This window comes from Pristiophorus japonicus, unplaced genomic scaffold (genome assembly GCF_044704955.1).
Source record: "Pristiophorus japonicus isolate sPriJap1 unplaced genomic scaffold, sPriJap1.hap1 HAP1_SCAFFOLD_498, whole genome shotgun sequence".
Taxonomy (NCBI): domain Eukaryota; kingdom Metazoa; phylum Chordata; class Chondrichthyes; family Pristiophoridae; genus Pristiophorus; species Pristiophorus japonicus.
Genome location: NW_027254404.1, coordinates 344,209 through 366,010, shown reverse-complemented (window position 1 = coordinate 366,010; position 21,802 = coordinate 344,209). Strand labels below are relative to the sequence as shown.

The 21,802-nt window shown below is 44.5% G+C and overlaps 1 protein-coding gene across 1 annotated transcript in view; it reads right to left on the bottom strand.

Annotated features, from left to right (window-relative positions):
* LOC139253676 (neutrophil cytosol factor 2-like) overlaps window positions 1-21,802 on the bottom strand; it is a 151,957-nt gene that overhangs the window by 31,461 nt on the left and 98,694 nt on the right. The window contains exons 10-11 of the mRNA XM_070873514.1: window positions 10,162-10,281; window positions 8,530-8,675 (exon numbers count right to left, since the gene is read on the bottom strand). Of these exons, the coding sequence (XP_070729615.1) occupies window positions 8,530-8,675; window positions 10,162-10,281 (266 nt within the window). The remainder of the gene's footprint in view (window positions 1-8,529; window positions 8,676-10,161; window positions 10,282-21,802) is intronic.

Below are 21,802 nucleotides of genomic sequence, written 5' to 3'. Positions count from 1 at the left end.
GAGAGAGATTAACAGAATGAGAGAGAGAGAAATTAACAGTGAGTTTGAGAGATTAACACAATGAGTGTGAGAGAGATTAACAGTGAGTGTGAGCGAGATTAACAGTGAGTGTGAGAGATTAACAGTGAGTGAGATTAAGTGAGTGAGAGAGAGATTAAGAGTGAGTGAGAGAGATTAAGTGAGTGAGAGATTAACAGTGAGTGTGAGAGAGATTAACAGTGAGTGTGAGAGATAGTGAGTGAGAGAGAGATTAACAGTGAGTGCGAGAGATTAACAGTGAGTGAGAGATTAAGTGAGTGTGAGAGAGATTAACAGTGAGTGTGAGAGAGATTAACAGTGAGTGTGAGAGATTAACAGTGAATGAGAGAGATTAAGTGAGAGAGATTAAGTGAGTGAGAGAGATTAACAGTGAGTGAGAGAGATTAACACAATGAGTGTGAGAGATTAACAGTGCGTGAGAGAGATTAAGTGAGTGAGAGAGATTAAGTGAGTGAGAGAGATTAACAGTGAGTGAGAGAGAGATTAAGTGAGTGAGTGAGAGATTAAGTGAGTGAGTGAGAGATTAAGTGAGTGAGAGAGATTAACAGAGTGTGAGAGAGATTAACAGTGAGTTTGAGAGAGATTAACAGTGAGTGTGAGAGAGATTAACAGAATGAGTGAGAGAGAAATTAACAGTGAGTGAGAGAGATTAACAGTGAGTGAGATTAAGTGAGTGAGAGAGAGATTAAGAGTGAGTGAGAGATTAAGTGAGTAAGAGAGAGATTAACAGTGAGTGTGAGAGAGATTAACAGAATGAGTGAGATAGATTAAGTGAGTGTGAGAGAGATTAACAGAATGAGTGAGAGAGATTAACAGAATGAGTGAGAGAGATTAACAGAATGAGAGAGAGATTAAGTGAGTGAGAGAGAGATTAACAGTGAGTGTGAGAGATTAACAGTGAGTGTGAGAGATTAACAGTGAGTGTGAGAGAGATTAACAGTGAGTGTGTGAGAGATTAACAGAATGAGTGAGAGAGAAATTAACAGTGAGTTTGAGAGATTAACACAATGAGTGTGAGAGAGATTAACATTGAGTGAGAGAGAGATTAACAGTGAGTGTGAGAGATAGTGAGTGTGAGAGATAGTGAGTGAGAGACAGATTAACAGTGTGTGTGAGCAAGATTAACAGTGAGTGTGAGAGATTAACAGTGAGTGAGAGAGATTAACAGTGAGTGAGAGAGATTAACAGTGAGTGAGATTAAGTGAGTGAGAGAGAGATTAAGAGTGAGTGAGTGAGATTAAGTGAGTGAGAGAGAGATTAACAGTGAGTGTGAGAGAGATTAACAGAATGAGTGAGAGAGATTAAGTGAGTGAGAGAGAGATTAAGTGAGTGAGAGAGAGATTAAGTGAGTGAGAGAGATTAACAGTGAGTGTGAGAGAGATTAACAGAATGAGTGAGAGAAATTAACAGTGAGTGAGAGAGATTAACAGTGAGTGAGAGAGATTAAGTGAGTGAGAGAGAGATTAAGTGAGTGAGTGAGAGATTAAGTGAGTGAGTGAGAGATTAACAGTGAGTGTGAGAGAGATTAACAGTGAGTTTGAGAGATTAACACAATGAGTGTGAAAGATTAACAGTGAGTGAGAGAGATTAAGTGAGTGAGAGAGAGATTAACAGTGAGTGTGAGAGAGATTAACAGAATGAGTGAGAGAGATTAAGTGAGTGAGAGATAGATTAACAATGAGTGTGAGAGAGATTAAGAGTGAGTGTGAGAGAGATTAAGAGTGAGTGTGAGAGAGATTAAGAGTGAGTGTGAGAGAGATTAACAGAATGAGTGAGAGAGAAATTAACAGTGAGTTTGAGAGATTAACACAATGAGTGTGAGAGTGATTAACATTGAGTGAGAGAGAGATTAACAGTGAGTGTGAGAGATAGTGAGTGTGAGAGATAGTGAGTGAGAGACAGATTAACAGTGAGTGTGAGCGAGATTAACAGTGAGTGAGAGAGAGATTAACAGTGAGTGTGAGAGAGATTAACAGAATGAGTGAGAGAGATTAAGTGAGTGAGAGATAGATTAACAATGAGTGAGAGAGAGATTAAGAGTGAGTGTGAGAGAGATTAAGAGTGAGTGTGAGAGAGATTAAGAGTGAGTGTGAGAGAGATTAACAGAATGAGTGAGAGAGAAATTAACAGTGAGTTTGAGAGATTAACACAATGAGTGTGAGAGTGATTAACATTGAGTGAGAGAGAGATTAACAGTGAGTGTGAGAGATAGTGAGTGTGAGAGATAGTGAGTGAGAGACAGATTAACAGTGAGTGTGAGCGAGATTAACAGTGAGTGTGAGCGAGATTAACAGTGAGTGTGAGAGATTAACAGTGAGTGAGATTAAGTGAGTGAGAGAGAGATTAAGAGTGAGTGAGAGAGATTAAGTGAGTGAGAGATTAACAGTGAGTGTGAGAGATTAAGTGAGTGAGAGAGAGATTAAGTGAGTGAGTGAGAGATTAACAGTGAGTGTGAGAGAGATTAACAGAATGAGTGAGAGAGATTAAGTGAGTGAGAGAGAGATTAAATGAGTGAGTGAGAGATTAACAGTGAGTGAGAGAGATTAACAGTGAGTGTGAGAGAGATTAACAGTGAGTGAGAGAGATTAACACAATGAGTGTGAGAGATTGTGAGTGAGAGAGATTAAGTGAGTGAGAGAGAGATTAACAGTGAGTGTGAGAGAGATTAACAGAATGAGTGAGAGAGATTAACAGAATGAGTGAGAGAGATTAAGTGAGTGAGAGAGAGATTAACAGTGAGTGTGAGAGATTAACAGTGAGTGTGAGAGAGATTAACAGTGAGTGTGAGAGATTAACACAATGAGTGTGAGAGATTGTGAGTGAGAGAGATTAAGTGAGTGAGAGAGAGATTAACAGTAAGTGTGAGAGAGATTAACAGTGAGTGTGAGAGATTAACAGTGAGTGAGAGAGATTAACAGTGAGTGAGATTAAGTGAGTGAGAGAGAGATTAAGTGAGTGAGAGAGATTAACAATGAGTGTGAGAGAGATTAACAGAATGAGTGAGAGAGATTAAGTGAGAGAGAGAGCTTAACAGTGAGTGTGAGAGATTAACAGTGAGTGAGAGAGATTAAGTGAGTGAGTGAGAGATTAAGTGAGTGAGTGAGAGATTAAGTGAGTGAGAGAGATTAACAATGAGTGTGAGAGAGATTAACAGAATGAGTGAGAGAGATTAACAGTGAGTGAGAGAGAGATTAACAATGAGTGAGAGAGAGATTAACAATGAGTGTGAGAGAGATTAAGAGTGAGTGTGAGAGAGATTAAGAGCGAGTGTGAGAGAGATTAAGAGTGAGTGTGAGAGAGATTAACAGTGAGTGTGAGAGAGATTAACAGAATGAGAGAGAGAGAAATTAACAGTGAGTTTGAGAGATTAACACAATGAGTGTGAGAGAGATTAACAGTGAGTGTGAGCGAGATTAACAGTGAGTGTGAGAGATTAACAGTGAGTGAGATTAAGTGAGTGAGAGAGAGATTAAGAGTGAGTGAGAGAGATTAAGTGAGTGAGAGATTAACAGTGAGTGTGAGAGAGATTAACAGTGAGTGTGAGAGATAGTGAGTGAGAGAGAGATTAACAGTGAGTGCGAGAGATTAACAGTGAGTGAGAGATTAAGTGAGTGTGAGAGAGATTAACAGTGAGTGTGAGAGAGATTAACAGTGAGTGTGAGAGATTAACAGTGAATGAGAGAGATTAAGTGAGAGAGATTAAGTGAGTGAGAGAGATTAACAGTGAGTGAGAGAGATTAACACAATGAGTGTGAGAGATTAACAGTGCGTGAGAGAGATTAAGTGAGTGAGAGAGATTAAGTGAGTGAGAGAGATTAACAGTGAGTGAGAGAGAGATTAAGTGAGTGAGTGAGAGATTAAGTGAGTGAGTGAGAGATTAAGTGAGTGAGAGAGATTAACAGAGTGTGAGAGAGATTAACAGTGAGTTTGAGAGAGATTAACAGTGAGTGTGAGAGAGATTAACAGAATGAGTGAGAGAGAAATTAACAGTGAGTGAGAGAGATTAACAGTGAGTGAGATTAAGTGAGTGAGAGAGAGATTAAGAGTGAGTGAGAGATTAAGTGAGTAAGAGAGAGATTAACAGTGAGTGTGAGAGAGATTAACAGAATGAGTGAGATAGATTAAGTGAGTGTGAGAGAGATTAACAGAATGAGTGAGAGAGATTAACAGAATGAGTGAGAGAGATTAACAGAATGAGAGAGAGATTAAGTGAGTGAGAGAGAGATTAACAGTGAGTGTGAGAGATTAACAGTGAGTGTGAGAGATTAACAGTGAGTGTGAGAGAGATTAACAGTGAGTGTGTGAGAGATTAACAGAATGAGTGAGAGAGAAATTAACAGTGAGTTTGAGAGATTAACACAATGAGTGTGAGAGAGATTAACATTGAGTGAGAGAGAGATTAACAGTGAGTGTGAGAGATAGTGAGTGTGAGAGATAGTGAGTGAGAGACAGATTAACAGTGTGTGTGAGCAAGATTAACAGTGAGTGTGAGAGATTAACAGTGAGTGAGAGAGATTAACAGTGAGTGAGAGAGATTAACAGTGAGTGAGATTAAGTGAGTGAGAGAGAGATTAAGAGTGAGTGAGTGAGATTAAGTGAGTGAGAGAGAGATTAACAGTGAGTGTGAGAGAGATTAACAGAATGAGTGAGAGAGATTAAGTGAGTGAGAGAGAGATTAAGTGAGTGAGAGAGAGATTAAGTGAGTGAGAGAGATTAACAGTGAGTGTGAGAGAGATTAACAGTGAGTTTGAGAGATTAACACAATGAGTGTGAGAGATTAACAGTGAGTGAGAGAGATTAAGTGAGTGAGAGAGAGATTAACAGTGAGTGTGAGAGAGATTAACAGAATGAGTGAGAGAGATTAAGTGAGTGAGAGAGAGATTAACAATGAGTGTGAGAGAGATTAACAGTGAGTGTGAGAGAGATTAACAGTGAGAGTGAGAGAGATTAACAGAATGAGAGTGCTAGGAGGCTGCAGGGGGACTTGGATAGGTTAGGTGAATGGGCAAATGCATGGCAGATGCAGTATAATGTGGATGAGTGTGAGGTTATCCACGTTGGTGGTAAAAACAGGAAGGCAGATGATCTGAATGGTGACTGATTAGTAAAAGCGGAGGTGCAACGAGACCTGGGTGTCATGGTACATCAGTCATTGAAAGTTGGCATGCAGGTACAACAGGCGGTGAAGGCGGCAAATGGCATGTTGGCCTTCATAGCGAGGATTTGAGTATAGGAGCAGGGAGGTGTTACTGCAGTTGTGCAGGGCCTTGGTGAGGCCTCACCTGGAGTATTGTGTTCAGTTTTGGTCTCCTAATCTGAGGAAGGACATTCTTGCTATTGCAGAAGTGCAGCGAAGTTTCACCAGACTGATTCCCGGGATGGCAGGACTGACATGTGAAGAAAGACTGGATCGACTAGGCTTATATTCACTGGAATTTAGAAGAATGAGAGGGGATCTCATAGAAGCATATAAAATTCTGACGGGATTGGACAGGTTAGATGTAGGAAGAATGTTCCCGATGTTGGGGAAGTCCAGAACCAGGGGTAACAGTCTAAGGATAAGGGGTTAGCCATTTAGGACCGAGACGAGGAGAAACTTCTTCACTGAGAATTGTAAACCTGTGGAATTCTCTACCACAGAAAGTTGTTGAGGCCATTTCATTGGATATATTCAAAAGGGAGTTAGATGTGGCCCTTATGGCTAAAGGGATCAAGGGGTATGGAGAGAAAGCAGGAGTGGGGTACTGAAGTTACATGATCAGCCATGATCATATTGAATGGTGGTGCAGGCTCGAAGGGCCGAATGGCCTACTCCTGCATCTATTTTCTATGCTTCTATGTCTCTATGTGAGCAAGATTAACATGAATGTGAGAGATTAACACAAGTGAGAGGTTAACACAATGAGTGTGAGCGATAGATCAACAGTGAGCACGAGAGAGATTAACAGTGAGCGCGAGAGAGATTAACAGTGAGCGCGAGAGAGATTAACAGTGAGCGCGAGAGAGATTAACAGTGAGCGCGAGAGAGATTAACAGTGAGTGTGTGAGAGATTAACAGAATGAGTGAGAGAGAAATTAACAGTGAGTTTGAGAGATTAACACAATGAGTGTGAGAGAGATTAACATTGAGTGAGAGAGAGATTAACAGTGAGTGTGAGAGATAGTGAGTGTGAGAGATAGTGAGTGAGAGACAGATTAACAGTGTGTGTGAGCAAGATTAACAGTGAGTGTGAGAGATTAACAGTGAGTGAGAGAGATTAACAGTGAGTGAGAGAGATTAACAGTGAGTGAGATTAAGTGAGTGAGAGAGAGATTAAGAGTGAGTGAGAGAGATTAAGTGAGTGAGAGAGAGATTAACAGTGAGTGTGAGAGAGATTAACAGAATGAGTGAGAGAGATTAAGTGAGTGAGAGAGAGATTAAGTGAGTGAGAGAGAGATTAAGTGAGTGAGAGAGATTAACAGTGAGTGTGAGAGAGATTAACAGTGAGTTTGAGAGATTAACACAATGAGTGTGAGAGATTAACAGTGAGTGAGAGAGATTAAGTGAGTGAGAGAGAGATTAACAGTGAGTGTGAGAGAGATTAACAGAATGAGTGAGAGAGATTAAGTGAGTGAGAGAGAGATTAACAATGAGTGTGAGAGAGATTAACAGTGAGTGTGAGAGAGATTAACAGTGAGAGTGAGAGAGATTAACAGAATGAGAGTGCTAGGAGGCTGCAGGGGGACTTGGATAGGTTAGGTGAATGGGCAAATGCATGGCAGATGCAGTATAATGTGGATGAGTGTGAGGTTATCCACGTTGGTGGTAAAAACAGGAAGGCAGATGATCTGAATGGTGACTGATTAGTAAAAGCGGAGGTGCAACGAGACCTGGGTGTCATGGTACATCAGTCATTGAAAGTTGGCATGCAGGTACAACAGGCGGTGAAGGCGGCAAATGGCATGTTGGCCTTCATAGCGAGGATTTGAGTATAGGAGCAGGGAGGTGTTACTGCAGTTGTGCAGGGCCTTGGTGAGGCCTCACCTGGAGTATTGTGTTCAGTTTTGGTCTCCTAATCTGAGGAAGGACATTCTTGCTATTGCAGAAGTGCAGCGAAGTTTCACCAGACTGATTCCCGGGATGGCAGGACTGACATGTGAAGAAAGACTGGATCGACTAGGCTTATATTCACTGGAATTTAGAAGAATGAGAGGGGATCTCATAGAAGCATATAAAATTCTGACGGGATTGGACAGGTTAGATGTAGGAAGAATGTTCCCGATGTTGGGGAAGTCCAGAACCAGGGGTAACAGTCTAAGGATAAGGGGTTAGCCATTTAGGACCGAGACGAGGAGAAACTTCTTCACTGAGAATTGTAAACCTGTGGAATTCTCTACCACAGAAAGTTGTTGAGGCCATTTCATTGGATATATTCAAAAGGGAGTTAGATGTGGCCCTTATGGCTAAAGGGATCAAGGGGTATGGAGAGAAAGCAGGAGTGGGGTACTGAAGTTACATGATCAGCCATGATCATATTGAATGGTGGTGCAGGCTCGAAGGGCCGAATGGCCTACTCCTGCATCTATTTTCTATGCTTCTATGTCTCTATGTGAGCAAGATTAACATGAATGTGAGAGATTAACACAAGTGAGAGGTTAACACAATGAGTGTGAGCGATAGATCAACAGTGAGCACGAGAGAGATTAACAGTGAGCGCGAGAGAGATTAACAGTGAGCGCGAGAGAGATTAACAGTGAGCGCGAGAGAGATTAACAGTGAGCGCGAGAGAGATTAACAGTGAGCGCGAGAGAGATTAACACAATGAGCGTGAGAGACACATTTACACAGTGAGTGAGAGAGAGATTAACACACAAACATCGAAACATAGAAACATAGAAATCTATAGCACAGAAGGAGGCCATTTCGGCCCATTGTGTCCGCGCCGGCCGACAAAGAGCTGCATGGCCCTCGGTCAGCAGCCCTGCAGGTTACATATAAACCTATGAACAATGACGGAAAGGCAAAGAGCACTCAGCCCAACCAATCCGCCCCACACAACTGCAACACCCCTTATACTGAAACATTCTACACTCCACCCCAACCAGAACCATGTGATCTCCTGGGAGAGGCAAAAACCAGATTAAAAACACAAGTCAATTTAGGGAGAAAAAATCTGGGAAAATTCCTCTCCAACCCATCCAGGCGATCAAAACTAGTCTAGGAGATCATCCTGGCGGTATTCTATTCCCTGCAGTACTTACCATTATATCTGCGCCGTCCAACAAAAGGTCATCCAGTCTAATCCCAATTACCAGCTCTGGGTCCGTAACCCTGCAGGTTACTGCACTTTAAGTGCCCATCCAACCATCTCTTAAAAATGGTGAGGGTTTCATACAGTGAGTGAGAGAGATGAACATAGTGAGGTTACAGAGAAATGAACAGTACAGGGACAGCGAGGGTTAGAATTGTTACTGGGGGACACTCCCCATCATTCACCCCTTCCTTCGTACCTTAATTGTATCTGTCCTGTCCGTCGGCCCAGTTTGGATTTGAAGACACTCAGAAGGTCAGTGTAGGACATGCCCGGCTCCACCCTTGTTGCCACTGTGTATTCATAGTGAACTTTCACTATCACAGAGTCACGATGCGTGCAGTTCTGATTTGATCAAGAACAATGGCACTGTTAGAAGCAGTTTTATTGCTCCAATTTTCACCATTTTCTATTTCCCCCATCCCCCGTTCCTAATTGGGATATGTGCATTGTGTGCAGGCCCCAGTCCCAGGTGGTACCCAGAAATCTCGGGAAGCAGGAATTACGGCAACCGATTGGACAGTGGCAAATGTTACATTCCTGTTGGAGAAGGGTGTTACTAATAGGGCAGTTACTCTTACTCAAAGTCAGAACATTTTGAAAGTCCAGACTAAGGGATAAAAGAGTGACTACTTAAGCAAGTCATAAACTAATCAAGGACACTCAGCATGGGTATGTCCAGATTGTTCAAACTTCTAGAGTCGGGAAAGGCAATGCAATTGGTTTTTCAGATTGTGTTTGATAAGATGCCACATCAGAGATATGCTCCAAATTAATAGGCCTGGAATTTCCTGACTTACATGCTTGTTGATCTGGTAAAGAAGTGTGCACTGTCACTGGCCTCGAGAGCTGCCCGCAGGCTTCCTGCGTGTGCTCATTTGAATATGCATTGCTACAGGCATTGCTGTAAAAACTGGTGTAAAACCCGTGCAGACAGCTAAACAAGCAGGAAAATTCTCTGCAGCCTTTTAAATACCCTGATCAGTCGGAGCTATTCCCAACAGCACGGGACGAGCAACACTGCGTGCTCTTTCACTTCTCTCTTCTCTTACTTCACCGAATGTCTTTCCGATAATTATTATTTAAAACTGAGATGAGGAGGAATTTCTCAGAGAGGCTTGTAAATCTATGAAATTCGCTGCCTCAGAGAGCTGTGGAAGCCGGGACATTGAATAAATTTAAGGCGGAGATAGACAGATTTTTGAGTCGGTTACGGGTTATGGAGCAGGAAAGTGGAGCCGAGTCTTTGATCAGATCAACCATGATCTTATTAAATGGCGGAGCAGGCTCAAGGGGCCAAATGGCCTACTCCTACTCCCATTTCTTATGTTCTTATTCAACTTTGACAGAAATATGCTCACTTGGACACGATCTGTGCCCAGAGAGCACCAGGGCAAGGCACCACCAGAGGTGAAGAACAAACAACTTCAGTAATTCTCACCCTCTGAGCAACAGTGACAGCCGAACGGAGAGACTGAGGGACATTCGGAACTGTACGGAGACTCCTTCCACCTGTTCAGTCCCTCCTCTTGCTTCAGTCTGGGTGGGACAGGATGGCATTGGGGAGCTGGTGGTCTGGTGCCGATCTCAATACATGGTGGGTAGACAGGGCTCCCCAACCTGGTCAGCAGCAAAGCTCAGTCAATTACACCATGCAGGAGATGCAGCAGCCCTGGGTCAGGTTGTGAAGGGCCTGGAGAGGTCAGGGGTCAGAGGGGTCAGGGCCTGGGGCTTCAACACCCTCACCTCACCCATTTTGGTCAATAACCAGATTCCTATAAATACCCAGAATCCCCGTGCAAAACAAATGCCATATATTAAAAGGCTTTACCTTCCCAGATACTGCTGCTGATGAGAGAGTCTTTGAATGGATTTCTTCTCCAGTTGGTTCTGGTCTGCTGGGCGGGGTCTGGGGAGCTGGCTGGCCAATATTTCCAGATCCTTGACTTTGCTGTAACAAAAAAGCAATCTTAAATCTCAAAAAGCAAAAATGCATCGAGATAGTGTTAATTAATAGCCTCTGGGGAAGAGTGATCATAATATGACAGAATTTTATACTGAGTTGAGAGTAATTCAGTTAAATCTGAAACTAGGCTCTTAAATCTGAACAAAGCAAACTACATAGGTATGAGGGGCATGTTGGGAAACTAGATTAAATGATATGACGATAGATAAGCAATGTCAAACATTTAAAGAAATAATTCATAATTCGCAACGAATATCCATCCCCTTCAGTAATAAAAACTCAAGAAATGTGGCCCAACCGTAACTAACAAGAGACGTTAAAGATGTTAATAGACTGAAGAAAGAGGCTTACAATGATGGCAAAAAGTGTAGTAAGCCTGAGGATTGGGAGGATTTTAGAATTCAGCAAAAGATGACCAAGAAATTGATGGAGAGAGAAAATAGTATATGAGAGTAAACTAGCAAAAGCCATAGGCTGGGAATTTGTAGTCAGGGGCGAAGCGTTCATTGCTGGCCCCAAAGAAAGCTGCCCAAAAAGATCTTGCAATCTCTGTGGTGAGAAGTTTACCTCTTTCAATGTGCAAGTGATTTCAGTGCAATATAATGGGGAATCATTCATGAATGTGACATCAACAGGTGACTAAGCAGCCAATAGTATTGCAGAATTCTCAGAGACAGGGAAGCAGGTAATGAGAACCTGCTATTATCCTGACTTTTAAAAAATGTGAGAGCGCAAAATTGGGGCTCTCAAGTGAAGATAAAGTGAACTTGAGCAATCTTTTAAAACATATATTTCTTTAAATTTCTAAAAAAGTTCCTTAAAAATAATAATTTTTATCATAATGGAGAAATTGAACACTCCACAAAATAAAAATTTGTTTTTTTAGGGCCATAACATTTGTTTCGCAGTCAATACACTTAAAACCCCAGTTACACCTAATCCATTAAGGCCTAACATTTAATGGAGTATTTAGCAACAACAACAACTTGTATTTATATAGCGCCTTTAACGCAGTGAAAGGTCCCGAGGCGCTTCACAGGAATATTAAGAGATAAAAAATTTGGCAACGAGATGCACAAGTAGAAATTAGCGCAGGTGACCAAAAGCTTGATCAAAGAGGTATTTTTATGGAGTGTCTTGAAGGAGGAAAGAGGTAGAGAGGCGGAGAGATTTAGGTAGGGAGTTCCAGAGCTTGGGGCCTAGGCAACAGAAGGCACGGCCACCAATAGTTGAGCGATTATAATCAGGGATGCTCAAGAGGGCAGAATTAGAGGAGCGTAGACATCTCGGGTGGGAGGGGGGCGGGGGGAGATTACAGAGATAGGGAAGTGCGAGATTTGAAAATAAGGATGAGAATTTTGAAATCATGGCTTTGCTTAGCCGGAAGCCAATGAAGGTCAGTGAGCACAGGGGTGATGGGCGAGTGGGTCTTGATGCAAGTTAGGACACGGGCTGCCGAGTTTATGTGGAAGGCTAGCCAAGAGTGCGTTGGAAGAGTCAAATCTAGAGGTAACAAAGGCATGGATGAGGGCTTCAGCAGTGAATGAGCTGAAGCAAGGATGGAGACGGGCGATGTTACAGAGGTGGAAATAGACGGTCTTAGATATGATGCGGATATGTGGCCGAAAGCTCATTTCAGGGTCAAGGATGCGAACAGTCTGGTTCCGCTTCAGACAGGAGTTGGGGAGAGGAATGGAGTCATTGGCTAGGAAACGGAGTTTGTGGCGGAGACCGAAAATAATGGCTTCGGAGAAAGTTGCTGCTCATCCAGAACTGGATGTCAGACAAGCAGCCTGACATTTAGAGACTGCAGAGGGGTCGAAGCAGGGGTAGTGTCTTCCTTGAGAGAGAGAAAGAGCCTTTCAATGCAGCAGCGCTGAACGGCCCCGTGTGCAGCACTGCTGAACTCATCGCCGCACCTGCTGCCCATTGCCTTCGAAGGAGGAAGTTAAGCACTTGATTTAGTGCTCCACTTCCTCCTTAGAGCGCAAACGACAATTTTTTAAAAAAGTTTGAAATCATTAGTGGATAGTGAATTTCTTCCCCCAAGTTTTCGGCAGTTACACTGATTGACAGCTATGGGGGAGAGGCCACAGCACAGCCCGTGTCGAAGCAGTGAATGACTGACCGCAACTTCAGGATTTCTGCATTTAGATGCGCATGTGCTACATCCAACTTGTGGTCAGTTTCAAAAGCGTAATAACAGGGAACGCTATTAGTTCGCCATTATTACTCACTGCAAATTCCAGCCCTTTATTCTATAGGCATGTAAAAAAAAAGAGATTAGCAAAAATAAATGTGGGTCCCTTACAGGCAGAGTCAGGAGACATTATAATGGGAAATAAGGAAATGGCAGAGATATTAAATACTTTGTGTCTATCTTCACAAAAAACATTCTGGAAATATTGGGGAGCAAAGGGTCTACTGAGAATAAGGAAGGTGAAAAAGTTAGTATTATTAAAGAAATAGTACTGGAGGAATGAATGGGACTATAAGCCGACTAATCCCTGGACCTGATGGCCTAAATCCTAGGGTTTTAAAAGAGGTGGCTGCAAAGATAGCGTGTGCATTGGTTGTGATCTTCCAGACCCCTAGATTCTACAACGGTCTGCTCGGATTGGAAAGTAGCAAATGTAACCCTGCTATTTAAAAAAGGAGGGAGGGAGAAAACAGGGAACTACAGGCCAGTTAGCCTGACATCAGTCATTGGGAAAATGCTAAAATCTATTATTAGGAATGTGGTAACAGAGCACTTAGAAAATCATAATATGATTGGGCAGAGTCAACATGGATTTATAAATGAGAAATCGTGTTTGACAAATCAGTACGAGTTTTTTTGAGGTAGTAACTATAGCAGGGTAAATAAGGGAGAACCAGTGGATGTGGTGTATTTGGAGTTTCAAAAAGTATTTACTAAGATGTCACACAAGAGGTTATTCCACAAAATTAGGGCTCATGCAATTGGGAGTAATATATTAGCATGGATTGAGGATTGGTTAATGGACAGAAAACAGTAGGAATAAGCAGGTCATTTTTGGATTGGCAGGCCGTAACTAGTGAGTGGGATGCCACATGAGTCAGTGCTGGGGCCCCAGCTATTCACAATCTATATCGATGGCTTAAATGAAGGAACCGAGTGCAATCTATTCAAGCTTGCTGATAATCAAAGCTAGGTGGGAATGTAAGCTATGAAAAGGGCATAAAGAAGCTGCAAAGAGATATAGACAGGTTAAGTGAGTGGGCAAAAATGTGGCAGATTAAATACGAAGTGCATAAATGTGAAGTTATCCACTTTGTTCGGAAAAATAGAAGAGCAGAATACTTTTTAAATGGTGAGAAACTGGGAAATATTGCTAATCAGAGGGACCTGGGTGTCCTTGTACATGAATCACAGAAAATAACAAGCAGGTACAGCAAGCAATTGGGAAGGCAAATGGTATGTTGGTCTTGATTACAAAGGGATTAGAGTACAAGAGTAAAGAAGTCTTACTGCAATGATATAGTGGAGACTGCGCCTGGAGTACTACGTACAGTTTTGGTCTCCTTGCATCAGGAAGGATATATTTGCCTTGTAGGAAGTGCAATGAAGGTTTACTAAGCTGATTCCTGAGATGAGGGGATTGTCCCACCAAGAGAGATTGAGTAGACTAAGCCTATATTCCCTGGAATTTAGAAGAATGAGAGGTGATCTCATTGAAACATGTAGCGGGAGAAATTGAGTAGCGCCCTATTTGGGCGTTAAATTTTGTGGTAGCGCAAAAGTAGCGCCGGGCACTACACGCGGGACTCCATCACGAACTTCCGCTTTAGTGCTCCAAGAGGGAAGTGGAGTGCTAAATCAGGCGCTACTATTTCCCTTGGAGCGCTAAAGCCAACAAGAGGGCGGTAGCGGTGCAGGTTTGCCCAATGTCGAGGGCAGCGCTGCTGGGAACGGAGGCCATCGCTGCAGGCTGCCTTGGACTGAGGAACTTTGTCACCGACGGCAGCCACGATCTGGCCCTATCAGAGTGCAGGGATGAGCGATTGTGGCTGAAAATAAATACTCAAGAATGGCCACTATGCATTAGCAAAAAAAAATGATTTCCTGCACCAAAATCCCTTTTAAATTGTGTCCCCTAAGCAGCCGGTCTCCTGAATAACGCCCCGAGGCTGTCGGTGTTTCCGCCCGGCGATAAAACTGGGAAGGTGGCTCAACCATGGCTAACAAAGGAAATTAAGGATAGTGTTAAAGCCAAGGAAGAGGCATATAAATTGGCTAGGAAAAGCAACAAACCTTCAATTCAATTCAACAGAGGAGGACTAAGGGTTTAATTAAGAGGGGGAAAATAGAGTACGAGAGGAAGCTTGCAGGGAATATAAAAACTGACTGCAAAAGCTTCTATAAATATGTGAAGAGAAAAAGATTAGTAAAGACAAAGGTAGGTCCCTTGCAGTCGGATTCAGGTGAAATTATAATGGGGAACAAAGAAATGGCAGACCAATTGAACCAATACTTCGGTTCTGTCTTCACGAAGGAAGATACAAATAACCTTCCGAATGTACTAGGGGACAGTGGGTCTAGTGAGAAGGAGGAATTGAAGGATATTCTTATTAGGTGGGAAATTGTATTAGGGAAATTGATGGGATTGAAGGCCGATAAATCCCCGGGGCCTGATAGTCTGCATCCCAGAGTGCTCAAGGAAGTGGCCCTGGAAATAGTGGATGCATTGGTGATCATTTTCCAACAGTCTATCGACTCTGGATCAGTTCCCATGGACTGGAGGGCAGCTAATGTAACACCACTTTTTTTTAAATGGAGGGAGAAAGAAAACGGGTAATTATAGACCGGTTAGCCTGACATCAGTAGTGGGGAAAATATTGGAATCGATCATGAAGGACAAAATAGCAGCGCATTTGGAAAGCGGTGACAGGATCGGACCAAGTCAGCATGGATTTATGAAAGGGAAATCATGCTCGACGAATCTTCTGGAATTTTTTGAGGATGTAACTAGCAGAGTGGACAAGGGAGAACCAGTGGATGTGGTGTATTTGGACTTTCAGAAGGCTTTTGACAAGGTCCCGCACAAGAGATTGTTGTGCAAAATCAAAGCACATGGTATTGGGGGTAATGTACTGACGTGGATAGGGAACTGGTTGGCAGACAGGAAGCAGAGAGTCGGGATAAACGGGTCCTTTTCAGAATGGCAGGCAGTGACTAGTGGAGTGCCGCAGGGCTCAGTGCTGGGACCACAGCTCTTTACAATATACATTAACGATTTGGATGAAGGAATAGAGTGTAATATCTCCAAGTTTGCAGATGACACTAAACTGGGTGGCAGTGTGAGCTGTGAGGAGGACGCTAAGAGGCTGCAGGGTGACTTGGACAGGTTAGGTGAGTGGGCAAATGCATGGCAGATGCAATATAATGTGGATAAATGTGAGGTTATCCATTTTGGGGGCAAAAACACGAAGGCAGATTATCTGAATGGCGGCAGACTAGGAAAAGGGGAGGTGCAACGAGACCTGGGTGTCATGGTTCATCAGTCACTGAAAGTTGGTATGCAGGTACAGCAGGCGGTAAAGAAGGGAAATGGTATGTTGGCCTTCATAGCTAGGGGATTTGAATATGGAAGCAGGGAGGTCTTACTGCAGTTGTACAGGGCCTTAATGAGGCCTCACCTGGAATATTGTGTTCAGTTTTGGTCTCCTAGTCTGAGGAAGGACGTTCTTGCTATTGAGGGAGTGCAGCGAAGGTTCACCAGACTGATTCCAGGAATTGCTGGGCTGCCATATGAGGAGAGACTGGGTCAACTGGGCCTTTATACATTGGAGTTTAGAAGGATGAGAGGGGATCTCATAAAATCATATAAGATTCTGACGGGACTGGACAGGTTAGATGCGGGAAGAATGTTCTCGATGTTGGGGAAGTCCAGAACCAGGGAACATAGTCTTAGGATAAGGAGGCGGCCATTTAGGACTGAAATGAGGAGAAATTTCTTCACTCCGAGAGTTGTTGACCTGTGGAATTCCCTGCCGCAGAGAGTTGTTGATGCCAGTTCATTGAATATATTCAAGAGGGAGTTAGATATGGCCCTTACGGTTAAGGGGATCAAGGGGTATGGAGAGAAAGCAGGAAAGGGGTACTGAAGGAATGATCAGCCATGATCTTATTGAATGGCAGTGCAGGCTCAAAGGGCCGAATGGCCTACTCCTGCACCTATTTTTCTATGTTTCTACGTCTATGCTGTAGGGGAAGGAACCGATAGTCGTGTCCGGGGCGCTGCACAGCGCAATGTCACAATCATCGCGCGCAGGGGATTACTGCCCTCGCACACCTCAACGGGAAGTTCACAGGCATCGGTACCCGGCATCAAGACCAGTCGCTCCTGGTTACCAGCGTCCAGAGGCGCAATTCTAACGCTATCTTTTTAAACAACTTGATACTAGGTGATGCTAGGAGAATGTGTCTCCTGGCTGGGGAGTCTAGAACTGGGGGTCAAACTCTCAGAATAAGGCCAGTTAGGACTGAGATGAGGAGAAATTTCTTCACTGAAAAGGCTGTGAATCTTTGGAATTCTCTACCCCAGAGAGCTGTTCAGTCGGTGAGTATGACAGAGATCAGTATTTTGGGCACTAAGAGAATCAAGGGAAATGGGGATAGGGCAGGAAAGTGGTTTCGCCATGATCTTACTGACTGGCAGAGCAAGCTCGAAGAGCCGAGTGGCCTACTCCTGCTTCTAATTCTTATGTTCTTAAAATATCGAAGTCTAGGAATTCAGGACGAGTGGATGAAAGCATTCATATAACGCTCTGCCACAAGGCTCCCCTCCTCTCTGCTGCAGGCCATCTGTTCCCATCATCTACTGTCCCCTCCCCTCCAGGACAGTGACCAGGGACTCTGGCTGATTTCCCCTCCCTCCATCCCAGGGGTCATGGGGCAGTGACCAGGAGCAGGAACCCCAGCTGATTTCCCCTCTCTCCAACCCAGGGCTCACAGGGCAGTGATCAGGAGCAAGGACCCTGGCTGATTTCCTCTCTCTCTAACCCAGGGCTCACAGGGCAGTGATCAGGAGCAGGAACCCTGGCTGATTCCCCTTTCTCTAACCCAGGGGTCACTGGGCAGTGATCAGGAGCAGGAACCCTGGCTGATTTCCCCCTCTCTCTAACCCAGGGGTCACTGGGCAGTGATCAGGAGCAGGAACCCTGGCTGATTCCCCTCTCTCTAACCCAGGGGTCACTGGGCAGTGATCAGGAGCAGGAACCCTGGCTGATTCCCCTCTCTCTAACCCAGGGGTCACTGGGCAGTGATCAGGAGCAAGAACCCTGGCTGATTTCCAACTTCTCTAATCCAGGGGTCACCGGACAGTTTTCATAAGCAGGAATCCTAGCTGTTTGCCCCTCTCTCTAACCCAGGGGTCACTCGACAGTGATCAGGAGCAGGAACCCTGGCTGAATTCCCCTTCATCAAACACAGGGTTCACTGGGCAGGGATCAGGAGCAGGAACCATGGCTGATTTCTCTCCCTCTCTAACCCAAAGGTCACTGGGCAATGATCAGGAGCAGGAACCCTGGCTCATTTCCCCAGTCTCTCTTCTTCTTAGACAGGCCCTCAGAGTCAAGGCTGATTTGCTTCCACATGATGAGTCCAATGTGGGACCTACAGGCGGGGCAGATGGTGGTTGGAGGGACGGGTGGGTGGGGTGCTTGGGTTGTCGTGTGCTCCTTCCGATGTTTGCACTTGGCCTCCTCGTGCTCCCGGCGACGAGACTCGAGGTGTTCGGTGCCTTCCCGGATGCTTCTCCATTTTGAGCGGTCTTGGGCCAGGGATTCCCAGGTGCCGGTGGGGATGTTGCACTTTTTCCAAGAAAGCTTTGAGGGTGTCCGTGAAGTGTTTCCTCTGCCCACCTGGGACTCGCTTGCCGTGTCGGATCTCTGAGTAGAGCGCTTGTTTTGGGAGTCTAGTATCGGGCATGCGAATGATGTGGCCCGCCCATCGGAGCTGATTGAGTATTGTCAATGCTTCGATGCTGGGGAGGTATGGAAAGTGGTCCACATCGTCCAAGGTCTCGTCATGGATCTTGATAATTGGGGGGCAGTACTGTGTGGCGGGGGCAGGTTGGTAGGGAACCTTTGTCTTACGGATGTTTAGTGTAAGGCCCATGCTCTCGTACGCTTCGGTGAAGGTGTTGACGATGTTTTGGAGTTCGACCTCCGAGTGTGCAAACGCAAGCATTGTCTGCGTATTGTAATTCAATGACAGAGGATGGGCCGACCTTGGATCTGGACTGGAGGCGACGGAGGTTGAACAGATTCCCATTTGTTCTGTATATTAGCTCCACTCCAGCGGGGAGCTTGTTGAGGGTGAGATGGAGCATTGCAGCAAGGAAGATCGAGAATAGCGTTAGTGCGATGAGACAGCCTTGCTTGACCCCGGTCTGCACTTGTATTGGCTCTGTGGTGGATCCGTTGGTCAGGATCACGGCTTGCATGTCATCGTGAAGCAAGCGGAGGATTGTGACGAACTTTTGAGGGCATCCGAATTCGAGGAGGACACTCCATAGTCCCTCCCAGTTGACAGTGTCGAAGGCCTTGTGAGGTCAAAGGCGGCCATGTACATAGGCTGGTACTGCCATAGACTCGGCGGGCAGGGGAAGGCCAGTTCAAGGAACAAAGTGCCGGTTACACCTCCTTCTGGCAAGTTAAACCAGAAGAAGAACACCGCCTCCATGGGGTAGGCTTTGCCATAAAAAATGAGCAATTTGGGGATCTCAGAGGCTCCCCTTGCAGGATAAACAAACGCCTCATGACCCTTCAGGTCACTCTAGCCCGGAAACAAGTGTGCTACGGTCATCAGTACGTACGCCCCCATCTCTAATCCAGGGGTCAATGGGCAGTGATCTGGAGTAGGAACCCTGGCTGATTTTCCCTCTCTCTCTGTAATACAAGGGTCACTGAGCAGTGATCAGGAGCAGGAACCCTGGCTGATTTCCCCTCTCACTAATCCAGGATTCAATGGACAGTGATCAGGAGCAGGAACCCTGGCTAATTTCCCCTCCCTCTAATCCAGGGGTCAACGGACAGTGATCTGGTGTAGGAAACCTGGTTGAATTCATCTCTCTCTAACCTGGGGTCACTGTACAGGGATCAGGAGCTGGAATCCTGGTTGCCTCCCTAGTACCAGAGTCAAGGATGTCACTGAGCGGCTGCAGGGCATTCTGGGTGGAGAGGATGAACAGCCAGAGGTCGTGGTCCATATCGGTACTAATGACATAGGTAGAAAGAGGGATGAGGTCCTGCAGGCAGAGTTTAGTGAGCTAGGAGAGAGATTAAAAAGCAGGACCTCAAAAGGTAGCAATCTCCGGATTACTCCTGGTGTTATGTGCTAGTGAGTACAGAAATGGGAGGATAGAGAAGATGAATACGTGGCTGGAGAGATGGTGCAGGAGGGAGGCCTTTAGATTCCTAAGGCATTGGGACTGTTTCTGGGAGAGGTGGGACCTGTACAGGCCGGAAGGGTTGCACCTCAACAGAACCGGGACCAATGTCCTTGCGGGAGGTTTTGCTAGTACTGTTGGGGAGGGTTTAAACTAGCTTGGCAGGGGAATGGGAACCCGAGAGTAGATTCAGTGGGGAGAGAAGCAAAGTTGGAATTCGGCAGCAGAGAAGTAAAGGTAGAAAATGAATTTGGAAGACAGAGGAAACAAGGGCTGGAAAATAAACAGGGGAGTTTGGCACGGTGTACACATCAATGCAAGGAGTATTGGGAACAAGGCAGATGAGCTCAGAGCACTGATTGACATTTTGGGAGTATGATATTATAGCCATTACTGAGACATGGCTGAAAGAGGAGCAGATATAGCAACTCAACATTCCTGGTTACAGGGTTTTCAGACGGGATAGAGAGGGGGTAAAAAAGGAGGGGGGGGTCGCAGTATTGATTAAAAAAACAATTACAGCTGTGAGAAGGGATGATATGTTAGAGGGGTCATCAAACAATGGGTTGAATTAAAGAACAAAAAAGGGGTGATCACACTGCTGGGAGTGTACTATTGACCCCCAAACAGTCAGAGGGAGATAGAACAACAAATATGTGGGCAAATTGCTGCAAAGTGCAAAAACTATAGAGCTGTAATAGTGGGAGATTTCAACTACCCTAATATTAACTGGGAAAAAGGTAGTGTAAATGGTACAGAGAGTGCGGAATTCCTAAAATGCATTCAGGAGAACTTCTTTAGCCAATATGTAACAAGCCCAACACAGGAGGGGGCGGTTCTGGACTTGGTTTTGGGGAATGAAGAAGGGGTATCAGTGGGAGCGCATTTTGGTGCCAGTGATCATAATTCAGTAAGATTTAGGGTATTTATGGAAAAGGACAAAGGGGGACCAGGAATAAAAGTTCTCAATTGGGGAAAAGCCAACTTTGCTGAGCTGAGAAGGGATTTGACTAAAGTGGACTGGAAACAGCTACTTGATGGTAAATCAATGTCAGAGCAGTGGGAGGCATTCAAGGAGAAGATCCTGAGGTTAAGTATGTTCCCTGAACAAATCTAGCGTCCCTTGATGGCGAGAGACATACAAGGTAAGATAAAGAAAAACAAGGAAGCTTATGACAGATACCAAGAACTCAACTCTGCAGAAACTCTAGTGGAGTATAAAAAGTGCAGGGGTGCAATAAAAAAAAAATCAGGAAGGCAAAGAGAGAGCATCAAAGAATGGTGGCAAATAATATCTGGGAAAACTAAAGGTGTTTTATAAATACATTAAGAGCAAGAGGATATCTGGAGAAAGAGTGGGGCCTATTAGAGACCATAAAGGAAATCTGTGTGTGGAGGCGGAAGACATGGATAGGATTCTTAATGAATACTTTGCATCTGTTTTCACAAAAGAGAAGGGCGATGTAGACGTTGCAATGAGACAGGAGGAATGTGAAATATTAGACAAGATAAACAGTGAGAGGGGAAGTATTAAGGGACTTAGCAGCTTTGAAAGTGGATAAATCCCCAGGCCAGGATGAAATGTATCCCAGTCTATTAAGGGAAGCAAAAGAGGAAATAGCAGAGGCTCTGACCATCATTTTCCAATCCTCTCTGGCTACAGGTGTGGTGCCGGAGGACTAGAGGACTACTAATGTTGTACCTTTGTTTAAAAAGGGAGAAAGGGATAGACCGAGTAATAACAGACCAATCAGCCTAACCTCGGTGGTGGGAAAATTATTGGAAAAAATCCTGAGGGACAGGATAAATCTTCATTTGGAAAGACATGGATTAATCAAGGACAGTCAGCATGAATTTGTTAAGGGAAGGTCGTGTCTGACTAACTTCATTGAATTTTTCGAGGAGGTAACCAGGAGGGTTGATGAGGGTAGTGCGTATGATGAAGTGTACATGGATTTTAGCAAAGCTTTTAGGTCTCACATGGCAGACTGGTCACAAAAGTAATAGCCCATGGGATCCAGGGCAAAGTGGCAAGTTGGATCCAAAATTGGCTCAGAGGCAGAAAGCAAAGTGTAAGGATTGATGGGTATTTT